This window comes from Histoplasma capsulatum, genomic scaffold, assembly GCF_000149585.1.
Source record: "Histoplasma capsulatum NAm1 scaffold_9 genomic scaffold, whole genome shotgun sequence".
In the NCBI taxonomy this organism is placed as follows: domain Eukaryota; kingdom Fungi; phylum Ascomycota; class Eurotiomycetes; order Onygenales; family Ajellomycetaceae; genus Histoplasma; species Histoplasma mississippiense.
Window position 1 is genome coordinate 100923 of NW_001813974.1, and position 19618 is coordinate 120540.

Here is a 19618-nt window from a genome sequence, read left to right on the forward strand (position 1 = left end):
AGAATCATATGACAAATAAATTCGCGCTTCCATGGTTGGAGATTTGGTGCCATTTTGCTGTGAGTTGGTCTGTTTACGACGTCTGGCGGCTAACCACTTTGCTCAAGGACAACGTGGCGTGTATGTTCTGATACAGTTACAATACATTAGGCTCAGTAACACTTCAGTTCCGTGCCATACAATTCAGCCCTACAGATTACACTCTAACTAATATTGGATAAGCCTAACACTAATAGTCTTGACACCTAGGGTCCGAGAAGAAGTTGATCTATTCTGATTATGGAAGCCAATTTCGAGCATCACTGTATGGAGAATCAAATGAGTGTACTCTTGCTATGCGGCCATTCATCTTGAGATCCTTGTAGATTCCTTGACGAATTGTAGTTCTCGATAACGGCACTTCCCGCTGATTGATAGGGGCTATGGCGGTGTTAAGCCCTAAACTGGCCCCGATAAGGTTAGCGATCGCTGCGGAAGTTCGTGTCACATGAAATGCGGCTCCCGACGTCCAACGTCCAACAACGTCGACGACGATATCTATACCAAACAACTGCTTCCTCGTTTCCATCATCGACCGACCTGCACTACTTGTCGGCTGCAGCCCGCAACAGTTTTTTGCTAGGCAGCACTCCCGTTACGCTGAAAGAACCCTTGCTCTCTGGCGCTAGCTGCCCACGTTGTGCCAGTTTTAATCTCACGCCCCACCTTGGGATCGTCATTGGCGCTGGTTCATGGCCTGGAAAGGCTGGATGAACAGCTTCGAGTAGAACAGCTAAGGAATTGAACGATCGTTGAAAAATTCGGCCATATCCATCAATTACTACTGGGCCCTTCCCACGGGCGATTAATCTCCCGATATTTTTTTTTTTTTTTTAACAAAATTTATTTTGTAATTTATTTATATATTTGATCTGGAATGAGTAGTATGCGCTTGCCGATGGACAACGAGCTGGAAGATGTCTCCTCCATCCTCTAACATTTCTATCTCGTCATATCGAATTTCTTCCAGCGCATCCGCTTCCCATATCCCTTCCGGTCTACCCTCTGAGGATCACAGCGTCATCAATACTAGCCCCAAACATGTTTGGTCTACCAACCATCCCGGTTCGACGTCAACTACATCCCCCACCGAATCTGTTACTCTAGACCCACTCCAGGCCTCGTTTGCTTCCTCGTCCTTGACCCTTTCTTCTTCTAACTCCCCCGCCCTCATCTGCTCACATATTTCCCCCACCTCATCGCCGCTCAGTGAACCCTCCACCCTCTTCGCCATGGCGTCCTTTGTTGGGCGCGTTTTCGTGTTTCTGTTCCATATCGTTCCAAGCGTTCTATACTGGGCTATTACTTTCACAACAATCACGCTTCCAACTTGGCTATTCACATTGTTTTCCATGAGCTTGACCTTTACCATGAACTTCACAACACTGTACGTATACCTTGCCCCAGACCTTTCCGCTACATATGTCCTACTTTCTCTACTCTACCCAATTGCTAATGTACTATACCAGCCTCATCATTCTTCTAGTCCTAGTGTCAACAATCAGCTGGTTTATTCGCTACCGATTCCTGAATATGTACTCCCGCCTTCCGCCTGAACCTCAGCGAAAAGAACCCCAAATCGATCTCTTCCCAGATACCCAGGCTGGTGACTCGAAACCCGGACTGGCCAACTACCTAGACGAATTTCTGAGCGCAATCAAGGTATTTGGATACCTGGAACGCCCTGTTTTCCACGAATTGACACGCACTATGCAAACAAAGAAATTGATTGCCGGGGAGACATTATTACTGGAAGAAGAGAAAGGGTTTTGCCTCGTTGTGGATGGTGCTGTTCAGATATTCGTAAAATCCATTCGAGGAGGCCAGGATGAATATAGGAAGAGCCCTACAGCCGATTGCAACGACGCAGAAGAATCAATGGAAGAAGAGGAACACAACGATCGCCGGAATCAGGGATATCAATTGTTAACAGAGGTAAAAAATGGAGCCTCAATGTCGTCTCTATTCTCTATTCTGTCCCTTTTTACGGAGGATATCAAGTTACGTCATAGTGAGGACACGGAGTCTAGTACCTTAAGCATCGACCCAACACGGAGCGCACCGCCTATCCCAATGGCTTCTCCTCCTTTAGCGGAGAGCCCAATGGCACCAAATTTCCCGGGATTCAAAGAAACTCCCCCTCGAGTGAATGGAAACCCTTTACCGTTACCAGTCGTTCCTCATCTTGCACTTGAAGATAGTCATGCGTCCTTTCAAAGTGAACTTCACACCCACCAGTATAGGCCGAAGAGGGCGAGAAAGCCGAAAGAAAAAAAATCTGTGCATCCTGACATCGTGGCACGCGCAATGGTTGACACGACCATTGCCATTATTCCTGCAAGCGCCTTCCACCGCTTGACCCGAGTCTATCCTGGAACTACCGCGCACATCATCCAAGTTATTCTTACCAGACTTCAGCGGGTTACATTCGCCACCGCACATTCGTATTTAGGTTTGTCTACAGAAGTTCTTGGCATTGAGAGGCAGATGAATAAATACACCTCTTACGATCTTCCCAACCATCTTCGCGGCGCGGCGCTAGATAGACTCAAAGATAAATTCACAAAGGAAAGGGATCGACTCGGCCCGGAGGAAGTCACAAAAGGTATCGCGCTGCACAATCCCTCGGCGAGCGGAAGACGTCGTTCCAATAGCTCTTTACGGAAAGATGCTGCATTATCTGCGAAGCTTTCGGCTGTACATGCAAGGCACTCAGTACAAAATGTATCACGTGTCTCTGAGAAAGAGAGTAGCGGTGTGAGCCCTGGAGATTTACTTTCCACGATTCACCTCTCCCGATATGGACCTCAATACGGGTCCGAGCGTCTCAGGGGCTTGGCTCATACGCATGAATATCCTGCGCCTCTAAGTAGCCCTAGAGAGGCTTTCCCTTCGCCGACACTACAAGCAGAACCGCTCCCATTCAGCCCATCAGCACAAAGTCCCCCATTTCATAGACAGGAGTCGATCGATGAGGATTTAATTTTCCGTGAATCTATTCTCGACTGTATGATGACGGCTCTCGGCCTTACAGGGAGCACGAACGAGGCGTTGCGCAAAACCCATAATTCTGGGGAGGCATCTCCGCAGGTAGTGTCGTATGATTTCAAACGGCAGAAAGCCGTCTTTAATAATGCTTTTGGGTTTATCGACCCGTATGATTCATTTGGTGATGGCGATTCTGAATCACTCATGTCGATGTCCGTGACTAGTGCTGGTGGAACATCACCTGTGGCCAACCTCAAAGCGGAGTTGCGGGACGAGATCGAAATTGTTTTTTTCCCGAAAGACTCTTTACTCGTCGAACAAGGAGAACGCAACCCGGGCCTTTACTATGTTATAGATGGATTCTTGGACGTTTGCATACCGGTTAATAATAGAGGTGAAGATTTGCTGAGCTCTCCTGATGTGTCCGGCCTTCGATCGAATGGGTTATTCGAACCGCTTAAAAGGCCCACGGCGTCTCGCGCTTCATCCGCCATAAGGGGTGGCCAAAGTCAACGGAAAGGGCCTACTAGGCGCAAATCTTTATATATAGTAAAGCCTGGCGGTATTGATGGATACCTTGGGTCTATCACTTCATACAGGTCTTTCACCGACGTTACAGCGAAAACGGACGTTTATGTTGGCTTCTTGCCACGGGCATGCCTAGAGAGGATTGCTGACAGACATCCACTTGTCCTTCTCACAATGGCCAAGCGGCTGACCAATGTCCTTCCTCGTCTCATTTTGCATATCGACTTTGCCCTGGAATGGGTTCAAGTCAATGCTGGAGAGGTCATTCATCACCAAGGTGACGAGAGTGATGCGATTTACATTGTGCTTAATGGCCGGCTCCGGTCTGTTTGGGAAAGGGGGGATGGCAATGTGAGCGTCATGGGAGAGTATGGCCAAGGTGATAGTGTCGGAGAGTTGGAAGTAATGACTGAGTCGTCCCGGCCCGCTACCCTTCATGCGATCCGCGATACGGAATTAGCTAAATTCCCCAGAACGCTCTTTAACAGTCTTGCGCAGGAACATCCCAGTATTGCAATACAAATATCGAAACTTATTGCCCAGAGGATGAGACATCTTATCCATGACCCACTTATGGAGAAACCTACCGACAAAGGTACACACGAGAGCGCAATGACCGGGACGTCGACTTTGAATCTCCGAACGGTTGCCGTATTACCAGTTACAGCCGGGGTTCCCGTTGTGGAATTTGGAAATCGACTGTTGAATGCGTTCAACCAGATCGGGGTCACCAACGGAGTAGCTGCTCTTCATCAGGCTCATATCCTAAATCATCTTGGACGCCATGCATTCAGCAGGATGGGCAAATTAAAGCTTTCCCAATATCTAGCAGACCTGGAAGAAAAATATGGTATGTTACTTTACGTAGCAGATACAAATGTTAACGCGCCATGGACCCAAACTTGTATTGCCCAGGCAGACTGCATCCTCTTGGTTGGAGTTGCTGAAGATTCTCCCAGTATTGGCGAGTATGAACGGTTCCTTCTTGGCATGAAGACCACCTCCAGGAAAGAACTCGTGCTCTTGCACCTAGAGAGATACTCTCCTCCAGGTCTGACCAGACAATGGTTAAAAAGTCGTATGTGGATCAATGGGGGACACCACCACATTCAAATGTCGTTCCGCCCAGCCACCGAACCCGCGCATCCTGTGACAAAGCGCTTTGGCACCGTGTTAAAACAGAGAGTTCAAGTTTTGCAAGCTGAGATTCAAAAGTATACTTCTCGTCGTATCCACCAGACCCCGCTCTACTCCGCAACGACTCCATTCAAAGGCGACTTCCATCGGCTCGCCCGTCGCCTCTGCGGAAAATCTGTTGGATTAGTTCTAGGAGGTGGAGGGGCACGCGGTATTGCCCACATCGGAATCATAAAAGCCCTGGAGGAGGCTGGCGTCCCAATCGATATGGTTGGAGGTACGTCAATAGGCGCCTTCGTTGGCGCTCTGTACGCAAGGGATGCCGATGTCGTACCTATGTATGGTCGTGCGAAGAGATTTGCCGGCCGCATGGGAAGTATCTGGCGCTTCGCTCTCGACCTCACCTACCCATCCGCCTCATACACCACCGGCCACGAATTTAACCGCGGCATCTTCAAAGCCTTCGGCGACAGCCAAATCGAAGACTTCTGGCTCGAATTCTACTGCAACACAACAAACATCAGCAAATCGCGCAACGAATTTCACTCCTCCGGCTACGTATGGCGCTACGTGCGCGCGTCGATGTCCCTCGCCGGCCTCCTCCCTCCCTTGTGCGACGAGGGCAACATGCTCTTAGACGGCGGCTACGTTGACAACCTGCCTGTTGCCCGCATGAAGTCACAAGGGGCAGATGTCATCTTCGCCATCGATGTCGGCTCCATCGACGACAACACCCCGCAAGCCTACGGTGACTCGTTATCCGGTTTCTGGGCGCTTGTCAATCGCTGGAACCCTTTCTCGTCGCTCGCGAACCCACCCACACTTTCTGAAATCCAGGCCCGCCTCGCGTACGTCTCCTCCTTCAGTGCATTGGAGACAGCAAAAACTACACCCGGTTGTCTATATATGCGGCCTCCTGTTGATGCATTTGGGACACTGGATTTCGCTAAGTTCGATGAAATCTATCAAGTTGGCTATGCGTATGGGAAGGAGTTTTTGGAGAAGTTGAAGAACGAGGGTGGGTTACCATTACCAGAGGAGACGGATGAAAAGAGAAATTTAAGAAGAACTATGGCGCCTAGGAGGGCGAGCATTTAGTTTCGTTTTATACGAGGGTTTGTAAACGTTTATTTGAGGGTTGGTGAGGGTGTGTGTTTTGCATATCTGTAAATTACTTTAGGTTACGGGTATATATACCTACTCTTGCGTTGTAACCTGTTCTCCGTCAGATTCCTCCATGACAAATTTGAGCGACTTTGTTTCGTTTCCCCCTTTTCTTGTGTCATTTCCTTCCTTCTCCCCCCCCCCCCCCCCCCCCTTCTTTTCTTTCCTTTTCCTTTTCCTTCTTCTAGTTCTTTTCCCCCCACTACGGAGTTCATTCTGGTCAGAGATATTACTGGCTGTGTCCTGGGTCGATTTATCATTATTATTAAATATTCCTAATCACTGGAGTTTCCTCTTGCTTTGTGTGGCCGACTTCAGGCATGTATATATTTATATATATATGATACATAAACCCTATAAATCTGGCGTAGGAAACAGATTTAAGAATCTATAAATCTTGACATGAGTTGACATGTGAACAACTGCAGCTTACAGTGCCTGTTTATCAAAATACGAAGAATCACATGGCTAATACATCATAGGAAGGCCAGAATAGGGGTAACTGAAACGGTCGTGAGTTTGGGCTAGCTGGAATAAAAGGGAGCGGGAAAAAAACTTGCACTGTACAAAACATGCCAGTAAGTGGATTAGACCAAAGTACGGATTATAAGAAGATGGTTGGTACATGTCTGCTAGCGAATCGCCATCACAGTTAAAAAATAAATAAATCAATAACATGGTATAAAATGGAAATATAGTAAGTTGCAATCAACGTAATATCAGTGACAAACTCTTGTGTGTCTCTTTTCCAGTGCCCCAGGCCCCGCCCCTCTCAATGGATGTGCAATTTGGGTAACTGGCATAAGTCAATTTCAATTCCATACAGTCGACCAAGTGGTTAGGCCTCTGGCGTTATTCGCGGTGACTTCGAACGCGTCCGGGTGGATATTCCATTACCGGACTCTGCAGCTGAGCTTGGATGCAGGCCCGCGTTCCCGAACATCTTCTTGTTTGACCCGCTCCTTCGTTTGTGAGCGCCCTTGCCTCCACCTCCTGTCGCTTGATCTCCGTCATGCGCCTCCTTCACTTCCACCTCAACTTCATCGGAATCCTCAATATCCTCATCGTCATCATAATATTCCTCCCCTTCGCTACTCGTGGAGTCAACGAGCGTACTCACGCCCGCATCCATCCCTTTCCCCACGGAAGAATTCCCAGACCCCATCTCGCCAATGAGACTTCTCTGCCCCGAAACGGGGTCCCATGCCCCGTTCTCACCCCCTCTTGAACCAGGTCTAGATGCCTGGGAAACTTCATGAATTAGACGTGCATGATCGCTCTTGTTCCGATCCCAGCTGCGGGCAGCCTGGCCGCCACAGGCGCCAGCGTTGTCTTCACTACTGCGGCTACGGTGAGTTGTTGTGACAGTTGCTGAGGCGCTTGCAGCTGCAGCTTCCTGGATGCCCGTGAGAGCTTTTGTTGTTTCACTTTCTTCACCGTTCAAGGCGCCGCATGAACCGCAGCGCCAGCGGCCGATCTCTTCAAGGCTCCGGACGCCCGGTGCAGCTTGGCCGTTGACCAGGCGGCATTGAGTGCATATCAGTGCAAGACGGTTCTTCGCGAGTGTTTCATCTTCGCCTAGTAGGACGTCGAGGATTCTGTCGTACCAGTGAGGTTGAAGTTGGGAGGCGTGAAGTTGTTGGGGTTGAGAAGGTGGGAAGGCATTGGGAGCGAAGCCAGGTTCGTCCACGGAGGGAGAATTGCCCTGAGCCAACTGTCCTGGTTGGTTGGTATTCGGATTTAAGTTAGATGGGCGTAGTATCCTGCGTTGGTCGTGCATAGGTGGAGATCGAATGGGGGTTGTCGGCACCGAGCCTGGTTGCATTCGTGGGATGTTTGCCGTTGGGGGGGGAGGGATTCCCGTTCTCCCACCTGCGGCTGGTAGAGGGAGCGACGCTCTCATTCGCGGGTCTCTCTTTTTACTAGCTACTGGTCCTTCTACTCCGGAAGCTGTGCCCTGCTGAGTCTCGGGACGCTTGGGTGAGTCCCCACCATACTTCTCCAACAGTTGTTGGGTGGAGTTGTACCTCGTAGCCTCCTTGAGTTTCTCAATAGTTGCATCCCGCTGCTTGTGTAGCTCATCAAGATGGCTGTGCGTGCCGGAGATGCGGTACTGGTAATACTTATCTAGGCCTAGCCGAACAACGTAAATCCTATATAGAAATTAGACTCTGGGTAGTTTCAGCAATCCAATACAACATTAAAAAAGAACGCACAAAACCGGCCCACCTGCCACAGTGGAGTATTCGCAAGGGCCCCAATTTTGCCATCCGAGCACGAGTGTGACGATGATCGAGTAGAGAAGGTATGCGAAGGAGGTATACAAGGTCCATAAGACCCTATATCGTCGCGAGCGTTGTCTGTAGCCGTCCAGTCGGGTAGTTGCCCGCGCGATCTTCGCAGATAAGGTGGATAGAGTCTTTTCGAACTCCGCTGGTGAAGTACCAGAGCCCTGCCGAGGAACAAAAGTGTCAACATGGGAGCTCATACACTGTGGGGAAAAACTGGATAATCCTAGCAATACCTTCCATGGCCAGAGGGACACCATGGTCGCTGGGCCTCTAGGAACAAATCAATTTCTTTCCATTTCAATACATTACCCAGGGGATGTTTGCTTGTTTAGCTGCGGTGCGCCATAGAAAAACATGCTGGACGTGTTTGTTCGAAGCCAGATGTCGATTGCCCAGGTTGGAAGAGGTGAGGTTGAGCCATCTGATTGGCTGGATGGATTGATACTTAGTCATCGGCATGATTGGGTGACTGATTAACTATGTATTTTGCTGGAAGTACTCCACACAGAGTACAGAGCACTCCATAGAGGAATATCCATCCCGTTGAATTAAGTCTCGGCATGCATCACTTTGAACAGGATATCTGCGGGAGGGCGAATCGTTATTATAGTAAGGTAGTTTCTCATTCTGATATAAAGCGACTGTCTACTCGTCGCGTAAATGCTGGCTGGTAAACCGTGTGCTAAAGAATTCGTTCACACTAAATAATTATGTACCGTACATCAAGACCTTCATGTTGCCTTTATTGTGGCGGACGTAAAGCTTGCGAAAACAGAATTTTCTGCCACCCCCTGAAAAATAGTAGCAAAACACCGCAGAAATAACCAAAATATCCACGTATCTCTAGAATCATTCAAATATCATCCAATTCATTCAAATACGCACCTTTATCATCAAATCTGCCAATATGCCCCCCCAGCTCAGCGAATTTACCACCAATGAGATCGTACGCCTTCTAAACGATGGTTATATGCCTGCTCAGATTGCGCGGACCATTGAGTGCCATCTGGCCACTGTATATCGAATCCAACGAAATATTCGCTGCTTTGGAACTGCTAGAAGTCCTCATTCAACATGGGGTGTAAAGCCAAAGATCACACCGGATATCTTGTCAGGTTTGGAGGACTTTTTTGAGGCATATCCAACTGCATATCGCGATGAGGCTGTCTGCTTTGTGAAGGATGAATTTGATGTTGATATCCACCCTCATTCTTACCTCCATATTCTCCTGATTATAATCCTATAGAGGAGTCATTTCACGCGTTGAAAGAATGGATTAGAAGATACAGATGTCAGTTAGAGAATCAGTTTGATGGAGATTTTGAAACCTTCTTGCATCATGCAGTTGAGAATTTCATGGGAGAAGAAGATGCAAGAGGATATTTCAGATCTGCTCATATAGGATAGTATTGTAAAATTTAAAAAGATTCAGATTTCAATTCAATTATGATGATATATAATATCTAAGTTTCAAATTCAGAAGCAGAAGCAGTATGAGGTCTGCTGCCATCATTACAAACAGCAGATAAAGACAATTTAATCTCCTTCAACTGTGACTGCCAGATAGGACTCTTTAACCCATTTCTTATTATCGAGAATATACCCATTCCAACATTCAACTGAACCACCTGCTCATTTGTCATTGTCCGTATATGATCCAGTTCAAATCCTTCATTCTGAATAATGCTCTTTGCAGTTAAAAGAGCTTCTGCTCTTCGAGTTCTCTCTGTCATCAACCAGTTGAAGAACTCATCAATAAGCAGGTCCGCGTGTTCACCAAACTGAGGGATTGGACTACTTCGAATAGGAGGCAGGTTCGGATTCGATGGCAGGTTCGGATTCGATGGCAGGTTCGGATTCGATGGCAGGTTTGGATTCGATGGCAGGTTTGAATTTGATGGCAAGTTTGAATTCGATGACAAGTTTGAATTCAGTCCTCCCATGCCTCCCATTCCTTCCATCATATATTTCATCACCATCACATTGATTATCTCACTTGGAGACACAATATTAGATGAAGAAGGAGTTGAGAGAGATATTGGATACGATAGAAGCTGACAGTCATATCATTTGTTGTGACATTCCATAACTTGATCTTTATAGGCTCCTTTATCCCATTGATAATCACCCGTTCATACAGCCTGAATGAGATCTCAGGCTCAGGGGTAGGTGTTCACAGAAATCGAGGATCTTCTGACTGTGTCTCCTCCTCCTCCTCCTTATCCTCCTTCTCATCATCAGTTGGATTCTCGTCATTATCCAGAACATCCGGAACAGGCGGTTTGGACAGACGAAGGCGCAGGGTAGTTGGAGTCCTTTTACGAGCTTGCGAGGCAGTAGAACGGTGGGTGTTGCGGGGCATATTGGCAGATTTGATGATAAAGGTGCGTATTTGAATGAATTGGATGATATTTGAATGATTCTAGAGATACGTGGATATTTTGGTTATTTCTGCGGTGTTTTGCTACTAAATAAACCCTCCTGTGCGTCCTGAATCTCCTCCTCCCACCACTCCCTGTATATCTTGAGTCGCCTGGTTCTCTCTGCTGCCAGTCTCTTTCCCTCTGTTGTCTTCATCAAGCCCTCTAAGCATTCCAACTTGTCCACAAAATGCTGTATTGTGTCCTGCATGCGTCTCCCTTTTTGGCCCATCTTCCCCACTGCCCCGCCATACGTAAATGTTCTTCCAATCCCAATGCCTCCAATTGCATCCAAGCGATCTGCATCCTGCACAATCCCTAGCTCAGGAATCTCTTGAATCAACCTTTGCACCTTTTCGCGGCTCTCTGCTGACTTAGTTTCCGCCGAGAACGACACATTGCTGACGACTGTTTGGATCTTCTCTGCTAGAGAGTTGGACGCCCCAAAGGACACAAGTAGCTCATAGACCATGGAGTCAGCATTATCGCCAGGTTTGAGGTACTTTTTATCGCCAACATCATGTAAAAGCGAGGAGAGCGTGATGATTAAGGAATCGTAGTGGGTTGATGAAGAGGGGGAGTCAGGGGCTGATAAAACAGAAGCAATGCGCCGGGCGAGACCTAGGACACGCAGAACGTGGTCAAAGTCATGAGAACTGTCGTAGTGTAACATATACTCTTCAACATATGAGGTAACCTTTTCAACAAGTATAGCGTCTGAGACAAGTGAACTGTTTGTAGAGGGAGAAGCGTATAGTGATGACGCTTTAGGATCCTGCTCAGCATTAGGATCTCGTGTGCCTTGCTATGTTCAAAGATCAGTAAATGTCAACAATGAGGGGACTTCATACCCCTCCTTGGCAACCGTCTATGCAATTCTTCGACTCCCGGAATTCAAGACCAGTGCTAGCGGAAGCAGTGAGAGGGTTTATACCCTCACAGTTAGTGCATCCCCCACGTCCAGAGCCAGCCATGTGGAAAGGTAAATTATATTGAAGATCCGAAAACGGCCAAGGACCCGGAGCTTCTGAAGAGATGACGCCAATATGTGCCTGGACCACTTTAGCAGATCTTACCACTGCATTTACATAGGTTCCTGGTACGGACTAATCGTGTATATATTAGGCCACTAGGGCAAAAGAGCTCAATCACCACCAGCGCCGTGGTGGTATAGAGGGTACGAATCACCCAATCCAATCCCCCCAACAGTAGTTATATAACTAACTGAGTTAACCTCTGAGCAGTCGCTTACTAAGCAGTTAGTTGGTCAACGAGTGAACTCAAATCGCCTTTTCTTTTCTCACTCCCGACCATCCATTCTCAAAAGACAAACAAACCGAAGCAATGGCTCGTATCCAAAATGGTTTTTGGACGGCGCACGGTCCTATTAGCCCTGGTTGGCGCAAATCTGCACCCGACGGTGGTAGTTGCAGCACGTTCGTTGAATTACGATGCGATAGCAGCCACCCATAACCTGCTGCGTACCGGGACTCTCGGGTTTTCCTTGTCGCTGATGGGCTAGTTGACATTGGTCCCATGTATGCAGTTCAGTAAACGCCGACATTTCAGCCGTTTCGCAGAGGAATTGGGCTGGCGCTTACAAGGTCAAGACGCCCCTTAGCCTATCACCAATTTAGGACCCCCTGCCATGTATGCAGAGGAAGGCGACTCAAACGGCTTGTTGGTCACCAGTTCCTTAGACAAGGTGACATGGCGGAAAATGAGGCAGCGGGTGCGCCGGTCGATCCAAAATAAGGCGGGCGCCTAATAATTGCCTGTTTACGAGTTCGTTTCCCCGCTTTCCAAGATGGCTTTTTCAGGGGCTGTTCGTTCCAGATGTGCTTTCGTCGATTTAGTATTTTTATTTTATTTTGGATTCTTCAAAATATCAACTTTTCGTGGATTGTCGCATGCATACAAGACATACCAATGTCTCTATCTTTTTTCTATACATACGAATCTGTGAGATAAAGACTGTAGTATGTATGATGGACCCCCTATATTATTATAACGAGCCGTTGTTTGACTTCCTCCTCTAGCTATGAAATCTCTGCGCCGCAATCTGAAATCTTTGCAGAAACCATTTGTCAATGGATCCAGTACCTTATCCCCGAGTGCCACGCTCATTCATGAGGACGGAGATCGGGAGCATGTGGATGAGCATGGAGACCCAGACGGTGGAGACAACGACGACTGGAAAGGCCCAATTGGATTGAATCTTCTTCATGAACCTGAGAACCCTCGTGTTGATCTTATTTTCGTTCACGGCCTCGGTGGTGGCTCGAGGAAGACTTGGAGCCTGACAAAGGAAATGAAGCATTTTTGGCCGAAGAGTTGGCTTCCGGAGGACTCGGCATTCGAGAATGTACGCATATACAGTTTTGGCTACAGTTCCGACTGGCACAAGGGCAAAGACAGTGCAATGAACATCTACGACTATGGGTTGTTGTTACTCACGGCCATGGAACTACGCCCAGGCTTCGGTGCGGATGACGTATGTGTCCACCATTCTGAAATAGGAGTCGTATCTGCTAACTGTGAATGGTTTTAGACTCCAATAGTTCTCATAGGACATAGCATGGGTGGATTGGTTATCAAGAAGGAAGGTCCCTCATTGATCGGAAAAACAGCAGATGCTAATGTGAAACCATAGGCGTACATGCTTGCGAGGCTGAACCCACAGTACGACGATATAGCCAAACGAATTTCCACCTTTTATTTCATTGCCACTCCGCATTTGGGCTCTGACTCGGCTGAACTTTTGACAAAAATCTTCCACGCTGCATACGGTTCGCGCTCCTATGTCTCGGACCTCGAAAGGGGTTCTTCCACAATTAGGGATATCAACGGCCAATTTCGTCTTTATGCAGGCGATCTAAAGTTATGGTCATTCTACGAAACTCTGCCCCTTACTGTAGGATTTCTCAGCAAGATTATTGTAAGACAGGATTTCGCCGTGCTCGGGTACGGATCGGAGAAACAAATTCCCATGACTGCTGATCACCGGTCAATATGCAAATTCAACTCGGTGGCCGATCCAAATTAGAGGAACATTCGAGATGCTCTCGCATTGACAGTTCGAGAACTCACTGGATCAGGTACCTATCTCCGTTAACAACACCAAGAAGCTCGACTAAGTGGTTTTTCTAGGCCAGCGGTTAAAAGCAAAACGAAAGTTCGAACAAATGAAGGCTTTGAGGGAATACTTGGGAGTGGCTTCAACACCAAAAGAAGATCTAACTATTGTTCAAGAAGCTCGTCTATCTGGGACTTGTGAATGGCTTTCCAGTACGGCTAGCTACATTCAGTGGAGAAATAATCCCAGCAGCGGCCCAACCATTTTTTGGCTTGGTGGAAATCCAGGGGCCGGCAAATCTGTTCTGGCGGGCTATGCAATCGAAATGCTAGAAGCGATAGGTGCGGAGGTCAGCTACTTTTCTTCAAGTTCGGAGACGAATCGAAGTCGAAGCTAAATACCTGCCTTCGGTCCATTGCTTTCCAAATGGCGAGTAGGAATGAAAGTTTGAAGGAGTTGCTGCTGAGCATGCATTCCGATGGCATAGAATTTGATAAAGGCGATGAGCGTACCATATGGAGGAAGATATTCCTATCCGGAATATTCCAAGCCCCCATTCCACCTCAATATTGGGTAATTGATGCCCTTGACGAGTGTACCGACTTCGTTTCTTTTTTCGGTCCAATGCTGGCTAAATTGGATAATTCAATACCGATCCATATCTTTATTACAAGCCGACCAACCGCTATTCTTCAGCAACAGTTCTACGGTCTTGGGACTGGGCGCGTTGTCTGCGAACAAATTTCGGCAGCGGATACACTCCATGATGTCAGGATATTTGTTGAGGAAAAGTCTATGTTGCTTGACGTAGAACCATAGAACCGAATGATCGGGATTCCCTGGTAGAACGAATCTTAGCAAAATCCAATGATAGCTTCTTATGGACGGCAATAGTTCTCAGTGAGCTCTTGAACGTGCATGGCCAGGAAGACATCAACCGTGTCTTGGAAGAGGTGCCACAAGAGATGGAACCGTTGTATTCCAGAATACTCGAAACAATGTCAGGGGCAAAACATGGAAAGCAATTAGCCCAAGCGATTCTAGCTTGGTCAATTTGCGCTCAGCGGCCGTTGACTGTACCGGAGCTTGAGTCTGCTCTGAATCTTGATCTTAGTGATACCTTTCTACACTTCAGAAGGAGTATCAAAGATACGTGTGGCCAGCTTGTGAGCATCGATGGGTTTGGGAGGGTCCAAATAGTGCATGCGACAGCCCGGGAATTCCTCGTGAAGCATGGTTTGCAGTCTGAGTTTGCCATCAATGTGGAGGAAACGCACACTCGGATCGCTAAAACATGTCTCCTCTACCTTACGGGCCCAGAGATGGAACCTCCTCCACCTCGCATGCGCACTTCGGCTTCGTTGGCGCGGAAAATTAGATCTGAATTCACTGTTTATGCCATTCACTCATTTTCGGACCATCTGGCTTATTCTAGCCCGACTGCAGATGACGTACTTGGCCTTCTGGACACCTTCCTGAGTAAGAATATACTCTCCTGGATTCAGGCTGTTGCCGAGAACCAGGACCTCACGCCGATGTTCAATGTCTCCAAGAACCTTAGCACGTATCTTGACAACCTTTTACGTGCTCGACCTTTGGGGGAAAGTAGAAAGCAGGCTATTTGGGGCTGGTCGAAAGATCTCATCCGGATCCCAACAAAATTTGGCGACGCTATGTTGAGCTCACCAGCCGCGGTGCATCAGGTAGTCTTTCCATTTTGCCCGACGGAATCCGCTGCGTTCAGGGCAGTGATCAGCGACAAAGAGGCCTTGAGTCGGGGAAATCTGAGCACCACTGAGCGATTAAAGACATATCAGTTCGAAGCCCGTGGAACTTTTTGGAAACGGATGGTTGGTTTCTTCTTAGCTGTATTACAGTATTCAGTAGCCGTCCTAAGCTGGCCGGCTTGGATATACGATATTGTATTCCAATCCCGCCCCAAAGAACCGAAGGTGGACCAATCAACAGCCACCAGAAATAATATGCTCTCGTTCGTTGGATATTCGAACACTAGGTGGGATGAACTATTCTGTTGCATTAAATTCATAGGCAAATCAAGAGCAAGGGTGATAGGGCACGGAGACGAGCATTTCGCAATTGGCTTTAACTCAGGGTTAATCATACTCTACGAAGCAGCTACTTACCAGCAGTACAGAACTCTTGATCATGGCCTGAAATCTCTAAAGAATCTGGTATTTCAACGGGGAACAGATCTAATGGCATCGCACTCGTGTTCGCTGTGGGACTGCGGCACGGTCAGGGTTTGGAATATTCGCAGCGGGGAAATTATCCATCAATTTGAATTCATTGAGGTTCTCTTCTGGCTCAGCTTCTACAAGAATTCTCTTTTAGTCGTTTGGCGCAGTGGGGACTGTGTTTCATCTTGGAGCTTGACGGATGGATCCTCCCAGCCTGATCGGCCGTTCGATCAACTTAAAAGAGAAGCTGTGGGTAGGAAGCGAGGAGGTGTTTCGTGCATGTCAATGTCGCCTGATAGGAAAACATTGGCCATCGCTTATCACAGGGCCGCAGGTGACAAAAAAAGTTGGCCCATTACGCTGTGGGACCTCGAAGACGATACAAACATTGGGAATTGTGGGAAAGAGAGCGATGAAATGGATGTCCAATGTCTTCTTTTCAACCCGGATCCCAACTGTGAGCTGCTCGCAGTACATTACAATTCACAACCGGATGGAGAGCTCATTATTCTCAAACCCATTACCAATAAAATCCTTGAAATGGTACCCGCAGGGACGGGCGTCAAATGTCTCTCCTCTAGCCCCGATAGCCATATACTTTTGCGTGCATGTAGCGATCGCCATATCGTCGTTCACGAATTCAAGACCTTAAACGTTTTATACTTCATTAAGACAGGATGCTTTGACTATAGTTCCGTCAGCTTCGGAAATGATAATTTTTATTTTTCCGAATGCAATGAACTCTACTGTAATGTTTGGGAACCGGCAGTGCTGCGCCAGAAACGACAACCAGGCGTTGCCTGGACCAAGCCCAGTGTAGAGTCCGCGGTGGCCAATGGACTTCTTTCGATTTGTTCTATGACCGTCGATCCACCCGGAAAATTTGCATTTTGCGGCACCAACGACGCCTCCGTTCTCCGATACGAGTTAGAAACCGGAAGCCTGGTGTGCCCGTTCTACAAGCTCGGTGAAAACATTGTCCATGCTGTTGGCTGGTGGCCAAAGGGCGAGGTCCTTATAGCTTTCCATACAAAGGATTATAAAAACGGCTGGTTAACGTCTACCAAATTGAAGAAGACTGCACACTGGGAAAAGGAAGGCTGGGAAGCTGAAAGGAACGGGGGCTTCTTGGTTAAACTCCCTCATGACGAATTTGGTAGTTGTCAACTTTTAATCAGCCCGTACGACGGAAAATGCTTGTTTTCAACCACAAAAAGATCCTATCTCGTATCTGTTGACGGGAAAATACAGTTTGCCAAAGAATTGAGTGAGATACGATGGATTCAACATCCGTCCTCACCAGCTCATATAATTGGCGTAGAAGGAGTCAGCGGTGGAAGGAGCATTATAAGTATCTACAGCTGGAGTGACTTGACACCCCAAGCCTACGTTTCCTCTGACACTGACCTTCGCCCCTCTGCAACCTCACCTACGGACTTCTATAGCATTTGTGGGAACCAAATGGTTGTCCACTTGAGAAACGCCGGTGTGAATAATTTGCAACACGCTTATTGTTTCGACTGGCCGTGTTTAAAGGCCGAGAGCGTCTCGAACAATGATATTATTCCTCGCATGGCGCCCATTGCTTTATCAGAAACAATCCACCTCGTGCTCGGGATTTGGGAATCAAAGCTCATCTTCTGCAATAAGGATGGATGGGTCTGCTCTTTTCCGTTAGAAGACATTCACGGCACCTACCAACGCCATTTTTTCATTCCCAGGGATTGGATTAACGAGGGTCACGCTCTTTATGCTGTCACAGCGGTGGGTGATATTGTATTATGTCGGCAAATTGAACTTGCTATTGTCAAGCGTGGACTAGAATATGTAGACAGACATGAAAATGTTGTTGAGGCTCTCGATATGAAGCCGTCTTCGGTTTCTGTCAACACTCTAGTCGAGAAAGAAACCGACAACATGGCTGTTGTGGCTATACGGCTACCATAGATGGGTTCTGCTTCACGAGTCTGGAGAGCTGAGCTTGTTTTCATGAGCTTTGTTTATTTATTTGCTTCATTGATTTAATTTATTTCATTTTCATTTTCATTTTCATCTTTATTTTTGGATCTGGCATTACTGTATCAACGATTATTTCTAGACATCCTTATTACTTTTGATTTATATTAGAATATACTTGTAGACGCATTTGCACAGTTGGCTTGACTCAATATGTTAAATTTGGTTTGTCTTCATGGAAAGCAATAAGCCACGTGTGCTAAAAAGCATCATTCAGAGTTGTCCATGTATTATCGAAGTTTTAAGCCAGAGAGAGATAAGCTTCTATGTCCTGACTGGGTCGGCAGGAAAATGCCCAACCTTGGAAACGTAACAATAGATAGGTGTAATTAGAATAACGGACTGATTCGAGGAGGGCCATTAGATATGAAATTCAATACGTGAGTTTGGCTAGCGTAAAGGGATGGACGATAGGAAATCATAAAAATTGAAAGATGGGTTCTGAGTCAGAGACCAAAAAAAAAAAGAAGGGCGGCGGAAGGTGTTTGAGTTTGTACAAACTCGGATGCCTAAAAGATATGAACATAGAGGAAAGCGGATTAAAGGAAAGTAGCGAGTGACGAACGTAACCGCCCCGATAGCGGGTCTTCAGGCGCTCCCATAAACAAACAGCACAAAAGAATATGAACAGAAAAACATACGCCGCGAGTTACATAACCACGCAGCATGAATTTTGCTTCTTTGCCTGAGCGGCAAATGCTCTGCTCTGCATGCTCAAATTATCGCTCTTGGCGATCAAACTATCCAACTTCTCCCCTTTCCTCAAAGCCTCGTCAATAGTCTTGTGCATCACTCTTTTTACATCATCAAGCTGGTCCTGAATTCCCGTGATCCGATCGTCCAGCGTTATTCTGCGAACTTTATCTGGCTCCTGGTTAGCGCGAACAAGATACGCGTTCAATTCGTTCTTTGCCAGCGTAATAAGTTCATCTCGTCTCCTGACATCCTTCGGGTCAACTTCTTCTCGAGATTTCAGTGTCAGATGGAAATCGGGCCCTATCTTGCTCTCCAACTTCCGGCTGACATATTTGACTATAATTTCCGCTGGAGTGTCTTTACGCTCAGAGCCGGCGTCGGTACGATTAATAGGAGAGTTCTCATACTCGGCTGAAGTGACGAGGAATGTAGCAACACCAGTACCCGGGTCCAGGAAGTATATTGTCCCAATATTCTCCGCGATCTTGGTAATAACATTGGCTTTGATGTTTCTGCAAAGTTCTTGCGCGGTAAATGCGATCAATTCTAGCTGACTGCAAGGATGGGCATAAGAAAAAAGAAAAAAAATCAGAACTTAATGTTCCCGATAAGACCAGACGTGCGGTTTGTTAGATGGCAGACGGAGAAGTGCCCGTTGCTCACCTTTTCCTGATGAAACTGGTCATTAGAGTATTGTAAATAGAATCTGCGCCATAGAGCTCAACAGGAGGCCGTGTAGGATCCGTATCATAATGGGGTTCACGGTAGGTCCGGAAGAACTACGGGCGCGATGGCATCGCTTAGCAGAGTCTTCAATGAACGGGCCACGCTTGTTCCAGAACAACATACCCCAATGTAGATGAAAGGATTAGTTGTGCTCATGACTGTAATTTGATTACACTGTCCCCTCTCAAAGCTGAAAGGTGTATGAGGGTGTTGACGGTGGTAGCGTCGTCAGGGGGTTGTGCTTGGGACGGTCACAAAGGGGTTCCTATTCTCCAGGACGGATATAAAATAAAAATCAAACTAAACAGCGTATGTACAGTACAGTGACCCGGGATATAG

The 19618-nt window shown here is 47.3% G+C and overlaps 6 protein-coding genes across 6 annotated transcripts; 3 read left to right on the forward strand and 3 right to left on the reverse strand.

Annotated features, from left to right (window-relative positions):
- Positions 1-1409: 1409 nt before the first annotated feature.
- Positions 1410-5790, forward strand: HCAG_07498 (conserved hypothetical protein; the record flags this gene model as incomplete). Its single annotated transcript, XM_001537139.1, has 2 exons — positions 1410-1426; positions 1509-5790. 2 exons carry the CDS (start codon positions 1410-1412, stop codon positions 5788-5790), a joined length of 4299 nt encoding a protein of 1432 aa, XP_001537189.1.
- Positions 5791-6694: 904 nt separating this feature from the next.
- HCAG_07499 (conserved hypothetical protein) lies at positions 6695-8404 on the reverse strand (the record flags this gene model as incomplete). The annotated part of the gene is made up of 3 exons (XM_001537140.1): positions 6695-8009; positions 8073-8308; positions 8381-8404. 3 exons carry the CDS (start codon positions 8402-8404, stop codon positions 6695-6697), a joined length of 1575 nt encoding a protein of 524 aa, XP_001537190.1.
- A 2188-nt stretch (positions 8405-10592) lies between these two features.
- On the reverse strand, positions 10593-11885 carry HCAG_07500 (conserved hypothetical protein; the record flags this gene model as incomplete). Its single annotated transcript, XM_001537141.1, has 3 exons — positions 10593-11372; positions 11419-11473; positions 11872-11885. The coding sequence occupies 3 exons, from the start codon at positions 11883-11885 to the stop codon at positions 10593-10595; spliced, it is 849 nt and encodes a 282-aa protein (XP_001537191.1).
- A 723-nt stretch (positions 11886-12608) lies between these two features.
- HCAG_07501 (predicted protein) lies at positions 12609-13613 on the forward strand (the record flags this gene model as incomplete). Its single annotated transcript, XM_001537142.1, has 2 exons — positions 12609-13061; positions 13221-13613. 2 exons carry the CDS (start codon positions 12609-12611, stop codon positions 13611-13613), a joined length of 846 nt encoding a protein of 281 aa, XP_001537192.1.
- Positions 13614-14111: 498 nt separating this feature from the next.
- On the forward strand, positions 14112-17788 carry HCAG_07502 (predicted protein; the record flags this gene model as incomplete). Its single annotated transcript, XM_001537143.1, has 2 exons — positions 14112-14238; positions 14538-17788. The coding sequence occupies 2 exons, from the start codon at positions 14112-14114 to the stop codon at positions 17786-17788; spliced, it is 3378 nt and encodes a 1125-aa protein (XP_001537193.1).
- Positions 17789-18506: 718 nt separating this feature from the next.
- On the reverse strand, positions 18507-19435 carry HCAG_07503 (predicted protein; the record flags this gene model as incomplete). Its single annotated transcript, XM_001537144.1, has 3 exons — positions 18507-19107; positions 19217-19332; positions 19403-19435. The coding sequence occupies 3 exons, from the start codon at positions 19433-19435 to the stop codon at positions 18507-18509; spliced, it is 750 nt and encodes a 249-aa protein (XP_001537194.1).
- Positions 19436-19618: the final 183 nt, after the last annotated feature.